Raw genomic sequence first — 12,420 nt, 5'->3', positions numbered from 1 at the left:
CTGTTAAGGAAGTACAGAAGAAAATATATAGTGTAGTAACTAAGTGGCAACTACTAGAACTAGAGCATAAGAGCACTTCATCTTTGCGTTATACTGTTATCCAGTAGTGCTCCCAGTGACCCCACGGGGCAATTCCTTTTCAGTACTCCTTCCCCACAGCGCCATCCATCTGATAGCTAGATTACTACTCCACATATTTCTGTGTTTCCTTTTAAAAACAGCTATAGTAGCTTCCTGAATATCACACATCCCAAAAATATGAAAGATAAATATACTTGGACTTCTTTTATAGTAATTAGGTGCATTCACTTACGTAGACATATGGGGGAATGTAATAAAATCAGTAACAGAATAAATAATCTCAATGCGAAGAGTTATGCCTTTGGGCAAATTTAATATAGATTTTGCAAACCGGAAAACTATTTAGCGATCACTTCCGACAGTGAAAGAAGGTTTGCGAAATTTTATAGTTTGTGCCAGTGCGCAGTGAATGTAATAACATTTTTTACTGAAAAAGTAGTTTTGTTCGCTCCAAAAGATTACGACACCTTCAAGCACTTCTTAAAAGTGGGCAAAGTGCAATTAAAATTTGCAATGCAATAACAGTTTAAGGAAGAGTATTACTTTGCGAAATGCAAAGTTTTTATTCTTATTTGTGCAAATTGTTTTGCGCTTTGCGACTTTTATTACATTCCCCCAATAGTGTGCAATTGAGTGCAATTTCAAGCACAATCACCCCCTCCCACAATTGAGCTTTTTCTAGCTCTATTGAGGATGCAATGGGGCGATTTACTTTTGGTGCAACTGTGCTGCACCTACAAAAATTGTAGGCGGTTTGCCAAAATAGACACAGCTGTGTTTGTGCTTCATTGCTAAACGGATGCAATTGCACCAAGTATTTACTGTCTGCCTGGTTTCATTTCAGGTGTTTGCGGTGCAAGCGAGGACTGCCCCCGATTTTTTAGGTACAATCTGCTGCGCCCACTGGCACAGTATGTAGAGCCCATTATGATGGCAGTACCTTTAATAAAAGTGGTTTTAGGAATAAATTACTGAAGGGAAAATCACAAGATTCCCATAGTGCTTGTGGATGTACATGAACTCTAATGTTACTGCACAGTGTAACCCTAATATTGTTAACATTAAAGTATATTTTTAAAGAGCAACTGAAGAAACTGATGCAAACCTTGAAATCTTTCCCAGACACAAAATAATGTCTGTGAAGTTAGCAGAATTCCTGCCGTAATGTCCCCGTTTAAACCAGCTGTAGGCAATATTGCAACAATGACTTATCCACACCTTGCTAAGATGTTATTGTACAATAAACAGTCTGTATGAGTGATACAAGATTGATAGTGCTGCCATACACACACAAAATAAAGCTGAAGCAGTTGAAAGGGAATATATTATGATGCAGACAATCCTTTTATTATCAAGATTTTTATTAACAAATAAATTACACATTGTATCATTTGTCCTTTTCAACACCGATTTTTGAGACTGGATGAGGATCTAAATATGTAAGAAAATACTCTTTGGAACAGGCTTTTTTTTCTATGAATAGTAAACATGAATTACTAATTGTATAGCCCTAACAAATGGGGCACAAATGAACAAACCCATGCACATGTCACATCAATATGAAAGAGGAGGAGTGGGGATCGTTCATTAATTGCAACATGAGGTAGAGTTATGAGGAAATAGTGCAATAGCTGGAGCTCTTTGCAAGGCTGGGAAGTAATGTATAACCAAACTGTTGTTTCAGGGATAAGGTTTCCTCCACAGTAATTAAGGATTTTATTCAACAAGGTTGTGTTCAGCCCATGTGATAGTTAAAAACGGGGAAAGGCTTTAGACCTGACTTTGAGTAGAATGTTGGCTTTATTTAGTTTAAACAAGGAACCTGTCAAACTACAACTCCCCCACAGTCTGATATAAAAAAAATTAACTCAGTAGATGTTTTTATACTCGATACATTTGCATTAATAAAGCAACGATAAATGACATATATGTTTGAAATTGTTGGGCAAAAAGAAGGACAGACTCACCCTAAACTTGTAAGACGTATTCCTTCTCAGGTTTTTTAAAGTGCATGAGAATTCTTCACCATTGTGTCTTGGCTTAAAACCATACCCCTGTGGGAAACAAAGAACTATTTCAGATGGTGTTCTTTCAGCATTCACAGATGTATCCATTGTCCAATTGTTTGCAGGACCAAGCACACAGCTACTGACAGTTTTCCTGGCTTCAACTAAACAATATCGCTTGACATGATCATTTTAGTTGATGGACAAATCATACATTTAAATTGATGCAGGATAAGCATGGTCCTATGAAATGAAAAGATCTTTCAAAAATCTTAATGTCTAAGGCCACCATTAGAGCCTGTTTATACAGAACAAATTATTTTCCATCAGACCTAACGTGTTTTGACCACTGCTGTCATTCAGTAGAAAACATTAGTGGACACCAATGTCCTCTTGTTAGACTGTAATTTGCCAGTAACCTTTTCATTAAAGTGTTTCTTCACCTTCCAAACACTTTCAGTTCCTAGTGATTTACTGTCTAAATTTTACTACTTAAGTTTTGAGTTCCTTCTAATTTAGGATGCTTTACACATTTTCAGGCCTTCTACCAAACAAATGCATCAATGATTGTGTGCATGACAAGTGATAGCCAACTTTATACTGCCTCTTACTTTCATAATATATAATGGGAAAATAAAAGATTATAGTAACAACTAATATTATAAGTTTAACTTACTGAACCTTCTTCTTCCATTTCTAATATGAATGCCAGGCTATCATCCACAGATGTATCACTGGGCGGACTCCAGCTTAATGATAGCCAGGTGATGCCAGAATGAAGGAGCTTTGGTGGCAGTGGTGCTGGTGGAGCACAGCCTGCTGTGCAATAGATCACTGTCTCACTGAAGCCACTGGAAAACAAAATATTTCATCAATAAGAAGGGAAGGAATAGAAGAAGGGAAAAGGGAGAGAAAGACAATATAGGTAAGATCGATTCTTAGGCAAGTTATTTAAAAGAATACAATGAAGGAAAATAAGCAAGAATACCTCATTCCTATATCATTTTTGGCCGCTATTCGAAAGGCATATTTTGTGGAAGGAGACAGCTTTGTTAACCGGTACTGTTTAAGGTGTCCAAAGTAGCACTCTTTAAATGGTCCCTGTTTTCCCTTAAAAGTAAAATAAATAGATTTCAGAAATTCAGTTGACATGAGATATGTTCATTGCAAGTATGTTTTATTCCACATTGGAAGCAGTAACCTATGTACCCATTTACTGATGAGTTACAATGTTATTAATGTTATGTACGCTGCGCTATGGAATTGCAGTGCATCTCTACTCACACAGGGCCAGGATTTATGCACACTGCAAAAGCGTCTGGCAGCTACATCCTGCAAGGTTGGGCATTGTTTGTACACATGCAGAGTAGATTCTGTACAGGCAGTCTACAAAATCACCCACCGCAGTTATATTTAAGGCTACAGTTTTATATGTTTTTTTAATTACTTAGCTTTCTATTAAGGCTCTCTCCTATTAAAACCTAGCAAGGTCAGTTGGACCCCAGCAACCACATATCAGATACTTTGACACAATTCCAAATGGTCTCCAAAAATCAATTTCAACACTGTAAGTTAATTTACAAGTGAACTACCCCTTTAAATATTAAGCTCACAATAGTTTTGTAAGAAACACATGGGGAGTCTGAAAGAAATCTTTAAACATGTGCCTTTCAGCTACTGTTAAACTACAATGCCATGTACTGCCCAAAGCCATTGAGTACTGGGAGTTTTATTTCAGAAATACGTAGAGATCAGCAAGTTTTAGAACACAGGTCATAAGTGTGTGATAAGATTTCAGACTATGTTATCAGGTTCAAAAATGATGCCTATATATTTTCTTTTAGTACTTTAAATACAATTAAAAAACAAATTAGTTGTCTAATTGTCTGTTCAGCAAATGACAGAAAAGAGAAAACAATTGTATAATCAGTATGCCTTGCATTCCAAATTCAAAAATGGTTATAAAATGATCAGCTGTGCAGTCTGTTCTGTGGTTTCAAGATGATGTCAGAGATCAAATTTGTCATACAAATGATTACCTCATCCCATTCCAGCAGAAATCCATTGATCTTTGAACCGTTGTCATTCGAAGCCTGGTCAAGAAGACAACAAAACGGTAATCAACAAACCTTAAGAGATGTACGACGGCAAACCATTTATTATACCTATATATCTTTTAGGGCACCTATATAAAGATTTTGGTAGCCTCATGAGCACTAGGGTACTGTAGCTGCTAGTCTGCCACATGGGCTGTACATATAATAGAAGTCACATGGCAAAATAAATATAAGTACACAAAAATAGTGTAGACATGATACCTGTGCAAGATGTAGCAAACGGTCACTTGCACTATTTTGTTACATGCTAGGGCAGCAAGATATTCTTCATGCATTACATTTATACTTCCCAACCCAAATAATTATTTGTGGCCCAGGAAAATTATATACAGCTTTATTCTTAATTATAAATGTGCCAATCAGTCAAACGTACCTTCCACTGAAGATTCAAACAGTTTCTACTTCGGTTTGAGAGTTTAGGAGGAGCAGGTGTATCTGGTTCACAGCTTTCGGTAGTAAAACTGACAATATCCGAAATGGAGCCTTCTAGAGGTGGACTTGTGGCAGATACTCTAAAAATAAGATAACATGTCATTTGAATATATGAACCAAACTTAATATAGTATTCTTAACATGTAGGAGAACCATAATATTAACCTGCATCCTAAATATTTGTCATGAACCCTATCCTAGATGTTTCCAATCAAAGGTGCAGACCACACTTTGGGATCCAAAGCAGGATATGATAGGTGGCCTGACCAATGGGGTTGGCGACCTCTAAAGTAATGTATGGGGAGGGATATTAGCCATCAAGCTACTCTTGAAATGCAACTCCCTGTCCAACTGATTATGTTGCTACCTGAATAAATGTTTAAAAAGGGCTCCAGACTGGATGTTTCACATATTAACACAAGCAATAACTAATAATTATTATTTATCTCATAAAATAACTCTGTAAAACCAGTTTAAAAAAACAAATTCACAAAATAGGCATAACATGTTTTACTGTCAATGCATCTTATAAGATATGTGGGCAGAATTTTTCCATTTGAAATTACAGTTTGATTGTGGGTTTTTTTTTTTCTTTTGGGACTGAAGCAATAAATAAAGGCATGTAGTGGTTCAATTGCAGAAAGTACAAAAAGGTTGTTCTATATTTACCTAACATGGTAGTCTGTTGCTGGCCGAAGGTCCGTCAGGGTGCAGGTTGCAGCTTCACCTCTACAAAGAGCAATTATCAAAATGTAATATATATATATATATATATATATATATATATATATATATATATATATATATATATATATATATATATATATATATATATATATATATATATATATATATATTTATTAAATTCAGATGCTATGCAGTTACAGAGAACGTATAAGTACAAATGGATTTTGCTAATAGGTAGCAGTAAATATCTTCTATTTAAACTTTTGTAAGAAATATAATCAGCCAAAAAGTCAGCTTTGGGTTAATCTGACCAATCGCACTACATGGAGAATCAAATCAAATCTGCTCTTTTGCCTATAACCTACCGTGCTGAAAGTAAACAAGAGGAGGCTGCAGCTTCTGCTCTGTCCAGATCTACCAATGTCTCATACAAACACAGACAAGAGACATGAGGAGATATGAATGGAGAGACAAGACTACTATGCAATGAATCCGACAACCCGTAATATGTACAAATGGTTACGGCGTTAAGGTGGTCATACACAGGGAGATCCACTCATTTGGTGAAAATCGCCCAACGATCAGATCAGAACGGAGACCAAATGGCTGGTCGGATCGTGGGGCCGCATCAATGAAAAGATTCGGCCATGATCCGACTGAATTTTTTTAACCTGCCCGATCGCCATCTGGCCGAATTTTCGGCCAGATATTGATTGGGAAATCCCGGCAGGGGGCTCTACACAAGGGCCAATAGGCTGCCGACTTGGTCTGTCTACAGCTTTTATCGGCCCATGTATGGGGGCCTTTAGACCTAAACAGTACCAAACCATCAGGGTGTGTGTATGGGCACCTTTAGAATACTGTTCAAACAATCAGCAGCTGCATTACACAAAGTATGGCTCCTGTAGAAGATTTCCTTATTAACATAACACATCTAACTTTATCAAATAAAGATACAGCTAAAGAAGCTGTTACTTATAAAGGCGACTCACAAGTAGACAAGTTTGAATTTTCCATTCTTGCCACTGTTGGATATGGTCACCTCATAAATTATTGCAGCCGGTGAAAGATTAGATGGGCTATCACGATTTTGTGTACTTGTGTGAACACTATAACATAAGATGGCCGAACGAGCTTCTAAACCAGAAACCTAAAACCAAAAAAAGAAAGAAAATCTGTTAGATGCATCCATACTGGGGTTTTGTCACTAATATGTCATTTATGGGACAAAATAGAAAAACCTTTGCAAACCGACAGTAATAATAATTAAGTTTGAAATCTGACATGGGGCTAGATATATTGTCAGTCTCCAAGGTGCCCCCAGTCATGTGACTTGTGCTCTGATAAACTTCAGTCACTCTTTACTGCTACACTGCAAGTTGAGGTGATATCATCCTCCTCCCTTGTCCCCCAGCAGCCCATCATCAGAACAATGGAAAGGTAGCCAGATAACAGCTCCAAAACCCATGTCCTACTGTGACACCTTCAGTTACGTTGAGTAGGAGGAACAATAGCCTGCCTGAAAGCACTTCCATCCTGAAGTGCTGGCTCTTTCTGAAAGCACATGACCAGGCCAAATGACCTGCGATGGCTGCCTACACACCACTTTTCCAAATAAAAAAAATACACAAACATGCAGGTAATAAGCATAAAATTTAGAAAAGGTAGACATTTAGAGCGTATGCAACAATAATCCTCCTTCTATAGTCTACTCCAGTCATCCTCAATCAATGGTTTGTGAGCAACATGTTGCTCAACAACCCACTGTATGTTGCTCCTAGTGGCCTCAAACCAGGTGCTTATTTTTGAATTCCAGGCTTGGAGGAAAGTTTAGTTGCATAAAAACAAGGGTTCTGCCAAACAAAGCCTCCTGTAGGCCAACAGTCCACATAAGGGTTACCAAACAGCCAATCAAAGCCCTTATTTTGCAACACCCAGGAAATGGTTGGAGACCCCTGGTGTACTGTCTAGCTCTTTGCACAGTCCATACCCTGATAATAATCAGATTCACTCAAAGCACACTATAGCTTGAATACTTACAGATATTCATGTTATAACACAATGCTTTTTACTTACAGCAGGTTTATTCATGGCATGGACCATATCCTGTAACTTTTTAGGTTCCATTTCTCCATCTAACACAAAAAAAAGCAAAATATGAAAATACATTCTATCCATTTGCACAAGCAGTACTATCTGCACACGAAAAGATTAATATGTTAAGTTTTCCTTTGTCCTTTAAAAGGGGACCTGTCACCAAGACAAAAAGCTATATAATAAAAGTTCTTTGAGAACTAAACATAAAATGCATTTTTTTTTTAATTAAAACATCCATACCTGTTCTAAATGTGTTTAAAAATCTGAGCTGTCTATCATATATTGCCTGCCTTGCCTTTATGCCTCAGGCATAGAGGTGGGGCAGGCAATTACTTTCCATTCTATACTTCCTAAATGTCACCTCACCCGCTTATCCTCCCTCCTCAAGGTCTATCATTGTGTAGTCTGTGTATGCGCATGTGCACTGGGTTTCCTCTGGTACAAGAAGATTTTGGGGTAATACAAAGCTTTTTTTTAATAATAGTGTCCACAAAATGCGACTGCCTTCTTGCTTTCATTGTGGATTCCCAGACTAAAGGAAACAAGATTTAAATAATTTATAAAGTGTAAGTAAAGTTTCTTTTGCTCAACTAATATGATAGAAAAGGATTTCGAATTATTTCTCAGGCCCCCTTTAAGAAACCAAAAGCTGGGGTGGCAAATGCACAGATGCTACTTTCACATCTGTTATGTTACAATTCAACACAACAATAAAGCAAATACACACCAATGAATGATTGTTATAATAAAAATTTTTAAAAAGAAATGCCAAAAAAAGTACAAAAATGAATTATCATTGGAGGCATACAAGGTACAATAAAAGGGACTACAAATGTTATTTGCTTGTGCAGCCAAAGATGATGGTGTTTCAAAAATGCAAATGAGAGATGATGAATCTGACTATGAAGAAGCTCATAGTAGAATAAGTAAAGGTGGCCATAGACGTAACAATTACGATCTTTCTTTGAAAAGATCTTTCCAAGAAAGATTGTTCATTTCAACACACGTGTAGAGCTGAATCGTCAGACATACAGGTAGATATATGGGAAGAAACAATAGAATTCTACCTGTATCTGCCGATTCAGCACTAACAATGGTCGATGTTTGGGTGCCTTTAAAGGCACCCGATCAAAATTTTCCGCCCAGCTCGATCGACGAGCCGACCCATATCCAAGTCTTCTGCCGATATGGTATGAAAATTTGTTTTGTACAATATTATCTGTGCGTCTATGGCCACCTTAAAGTCTTGGAGAATGTGGGATAACCCCTGCCCAGCAATATGTTCGACATGTACAAGGCAGTAAGAGGTATCTGTTTATGTATTTTATTCCTAAATGGCTGCATTTGACCTCATTTCTAGTCCATTCCACTAACATAGTGATGAACCAAATCCCTAGAGTTGGCAGATCTCTTATGATATTAATACTTCCCACTAAATACTATAGTAAAAAATAAAGGTGTCAGGTTTTCATATATATTCAACGAACTGGGGGAAAAAATGAATTAGCATACATTGGTGGTGAACAGGGACAGCACATGTTACTACGGATTAGACTAGTAGACTGTATTTAGAATGTGTTGCTATGTATCGATGGTGTTCAGAGATAGCACCAGTGAAGCTTGCTTATGCTTCTAAACTGCCCCTTTGGCATTCCACCCTTGTTCCCTGCCATGGGTCAGCATATTTATGTAACTCAGAGGTGCAGTGAGGGCAAGTCAAATTTTAATAAATTGCCAACTTAAAGAAACAGTAACAGCAAAATTTAAAGTGTTTTAATTAAAATATCATTTACTGTTGCCCTGCACTGGTAAAAGTTATGTGTTTGCTTGAGAAAGACTACTATAGCTTCTATAAACAAGCTGCAGTATAACCATGGGGGCAACCATTCAAGCTGAAAAGGAGAAAAGGCACATGTACTTAGCAGATAACAGATAATCTCTGTAATGGAATAGAATTGTATTCTGCAGAGTGCATCAGTTATCTGCTCTATAACCTGACTTGAACGGCTGCCCCCATTGCTACACAGCAGTTGTTTATATAAACTATAGTAGTGTTTCAGAAGCAAACACACCAGTTTTATAACATTATGGTTTAATTACTTTAAAACACTAATTTTGTAGTGCTACTGTTCCTTTAAATTTTCAATTATATCACAATATTGCACTGATCCGTGTCGGCAAAATATCCTGTTGCACATCCTGGATTAAACGTCTCCAAGGGGGGCCCCAAGAACATCGTAGACTTTTTTTTTTTTTTTTAAATTTTACAAAAAAACGTTTCCTTTAGAGATGAAAGTATTTCCACTTGGAACTGATTTGGGATCACAGAGAGCAATGTTAGCAGTTGCCAAGTAACAGCTGACTGCAGATATTCTTCAAGCAAGTTTGAACACAACAGTTACATGCCCTTAATACAATTTTGCTTCTCCCAAGTTAAGTCAAAGGAATTCGTTGGTCACCAAACATCTGTCACACTATTCAGGATCATCTGACTATGAAAGCCAGTGCAAGAAAAGTTAAAACTACATTGTCATGAAATTCCTTGTTTGGTTTAGTTCATGGGTGAACAGTATCAATTAGATTTTTTGCAGCTCTTTTAGGCCATGTTAAAAGTGGACAAAATGGGAGAAGGTACAAAAATGTTATTGCATGGAATAAGAATCCACCATATGGAAAAATAGTTACTTTTATGATATTTCCAAGAAGTAACTCAGCTTTGGAAAAAGATTTATAAAAAGTAAGAACATGACTTGGAAAGAGCTGAAATTCTCAGTTTGAAAATATATAGAACATACCAGACCCCTTTTTAATACTAACCATATTCATCTCTATATAGATCTATATTGAGGTTTAAAATACTGGATTAGAGATGAACTATGAGGACCTTCAACTATCACTGATGAATAACGTACAGTTTTAAGCGGTTAGGTATTGTAATTTACTACTAGCCACAGATTGGCCATTCCAAATCTTAAAGGGATACTGTCACGGGAAAACATGTTTTTTTCAAAATGCATCAGTTAATAGAGCTGCTCCAGCAGAATTCTGCACTGAAATCCGTTTCTCAAAAGAGCAAACATATTTTTTATACTCAATTTTGAAATTTGACATGGGGCTAGACATATTGTCAGTTTCCCAGCTGCCCCCAGTCATGTGACCTGTTCTCTGATAAACTTTTGTCACTCTTTACTGCAAGTTGGAGTGATATCATCCCCCTCCCTTCCCACCCAGCAGCTTAACAACAGAACAATGGGAAGGTAAAAAAATAGCAGCTCCCTAACACAAGATAACAGCTCCCTGGTAGATCTAAAAGCAACACTCAACAGTAAAAGCCAAAGTCCCACTGAGACTGATTCAGTTACATTAAGTAGGAGAAATAACAGCCTGCCAGAAAGTAGTTACATCCTAAAGTGCAGGCACAAGTCACATGACTGGGGCAGCTGGGAAACTGACAATATGTCAGCCCCATGTCAGATTTCAAAATTGAATATAAAAAAATCTGTTCTTTTGAGAATTGGATTTCAGTGCAGATGTCTGCTGGAGTAGCACTTTTAACTGATGCGTTTTGGAAAAAACCGTTTTCCCATGACAGTATCCCTTTAAATACTACTAGCACACAAAGCTATAACAATGCCACATGTATATGCATGTCTCATAGACACGTTTTCAACTAATACCGAGAGTTTCCGGATCAGAAGGTGGACTGCCTCTAGTCTTTGCCGTTTGCTTCAGTTTTATGGCTCCTGCTGACAGATGCTGTGGTTTGGAGTATCCATTCTGTATTTGTGCATTGGCAGCAATGTGTGCTTTGTGTGGGGAGGGAGGCGGACTGTTTAGCTTATTATTACTATGCCCACTAATTTGTCGGTCTTTTAATCTTTTCCGAAGCTGCTCCTGCATTTTCATGGTTCGTTCATCTCTCTGTATAAAACTTTGCCTTGTGTGGGAACGTGCATCTAATGAGAGAAAAAAAATGTTAACAAAAGAAAAATTAAAGAAAGACGCATATTCAAGTATTAAGGCAAGAAGACTTAAGGCTCGGCAAGGGTGAAACAAGGCCTCATTCATATGTCTCAACATTGCGGAAAGCGCCACAAATTACGACCACGCCCATTTCTGTGGCCACACCACCTAATTACCATGTTTACCAAATTTAGCAGGTTATGAAAGTTTGAACACATTTCTGTGTTTTTTAGGTGTTATTACAGTTTTGCAAATGAAGGCGAATTGCCATTTAAGCTGCAAGTTACAATATCCCCAAGAGACCTGCTTATCTTAAATTGTTACAATTGTTTCTTTGCTTATCTTAAATTGTTACAAAAGTATTTAAGTGCACCTGCCATGTATTCTACGTTCTCTGCCAAAAGCCAATTAAGATAGAAATGTGGTATCTTTTTCTGGCTGTTCAGTGCAGTAGATCAAAGAGAAAGTCGGGACATTTCAGTAACAATCTGGGACTGCAGGCTGAGCTGACGAAATCCCTCGAAAAACAATGCATTTGGGAGGTATGCTCAGAAGACTCTTGTGAATGACACTTTTTTGGATCCCTGTCCTACTCAGTATTTTTAAATATATGTGAAACGCAACAATAACCACACATTGATGCAAAAGGAAAATGTATTATGCAGAGATAAAGGTCAGCAAAATACTGTATAGCAACTGTAATACTATTCAGTGTTCCCCTAAGGTAAAATAGGTGTATAGGGGAACAGATATATTTTTACTATAAAGTATTTTGATAATATTTTCAGTATAGATTTTTGTTAAATCCAGAGACAACTGTAAAAGTAAGATCATGAAAAGGAACAGCAATACATATACACGACAATATGGATATCTTGCCTATATGAAAATACAGGTAAGGGACCTGTTATCCAGAATGCTCGGGGCCTGTGGCTTTCCAGATAATGGATCTTTCTATAATTTAAGTCTTCTAGAAAATTATTTAAACATTAAATAAACCAAATAGGCTTGTTTTATATCTCAACTACAGAATATCT

General features: G+C 37.1%; 1 protein-coding gene across 3 annotated transcripts in view; it reads right to left on the bottom strand.

Moving 5' to 3' along the window:
• The window catches only part of fndc3c.S (fibronectin type III domain containing 3C S homeolog), a 70,709-nt gene that overhangs the window by 16,243 nt on the left and 42,046 nt on the right, over positions 1-12,420 (bottom strand). For all 3 annotated transcript variants that reach the window (XM_018233103.2, XM_018233102.2, XM_018233104.2), the window contains 9 exons: positions 11,098-11,376; positions 7,400-7,458; positions 6,316-6,473; positions 5,306-5,365; positions 4,578-4,716; positions 4,127-4,180; positions 3,076-3,197; positions 2,764-2,938; positions 2,049-2,135 (listed from right to left, as the gene is read on the bottom strand). In XM_018233103.2, coding sequence (XP_018088592.1) covers positions 2,049-2,135; positions 2,764-2,938; positions 3,076-3,197; positions 4,127-4,180; positions 4,578-4,716; positions 5,306-5,365; positions 6,316-6,473; positions 7,400-7,458; positions 11,098-11,376 — 1,133 coding nt within the window. The remainder of the gene's footprint in view (positions 1-2,048; positions 2,136-2,763; positions 2,939-3,075; positions 3,198-4,126; positions 4,181-4,577; positions 4,717-5,305; positions 5,366-6,315; positions 6,474-7,399; positions 7,459-11,097; positions 11,377-12,420) is intronic.

This window comes from Xenopus laevis, chromosome 8S (assembly GCF_017654675.1).
Source record: "Xenopus laevis strain J_2021 chromosome 8S, Xenopus_laevis_v10.1, whole genome shotgun sequence".
NCBI classification, from domain to species: domain Eukaryota; kingdom Metazoa; phylum Chordata; class Amphibia; order Anura; family Pipidae; genus Xenopus; species Xenopus laevis.
Note: the sequence above shows the minus strand (reverse complement) of the source record. Positions and strands in the feature narration are given on the sequence as shown.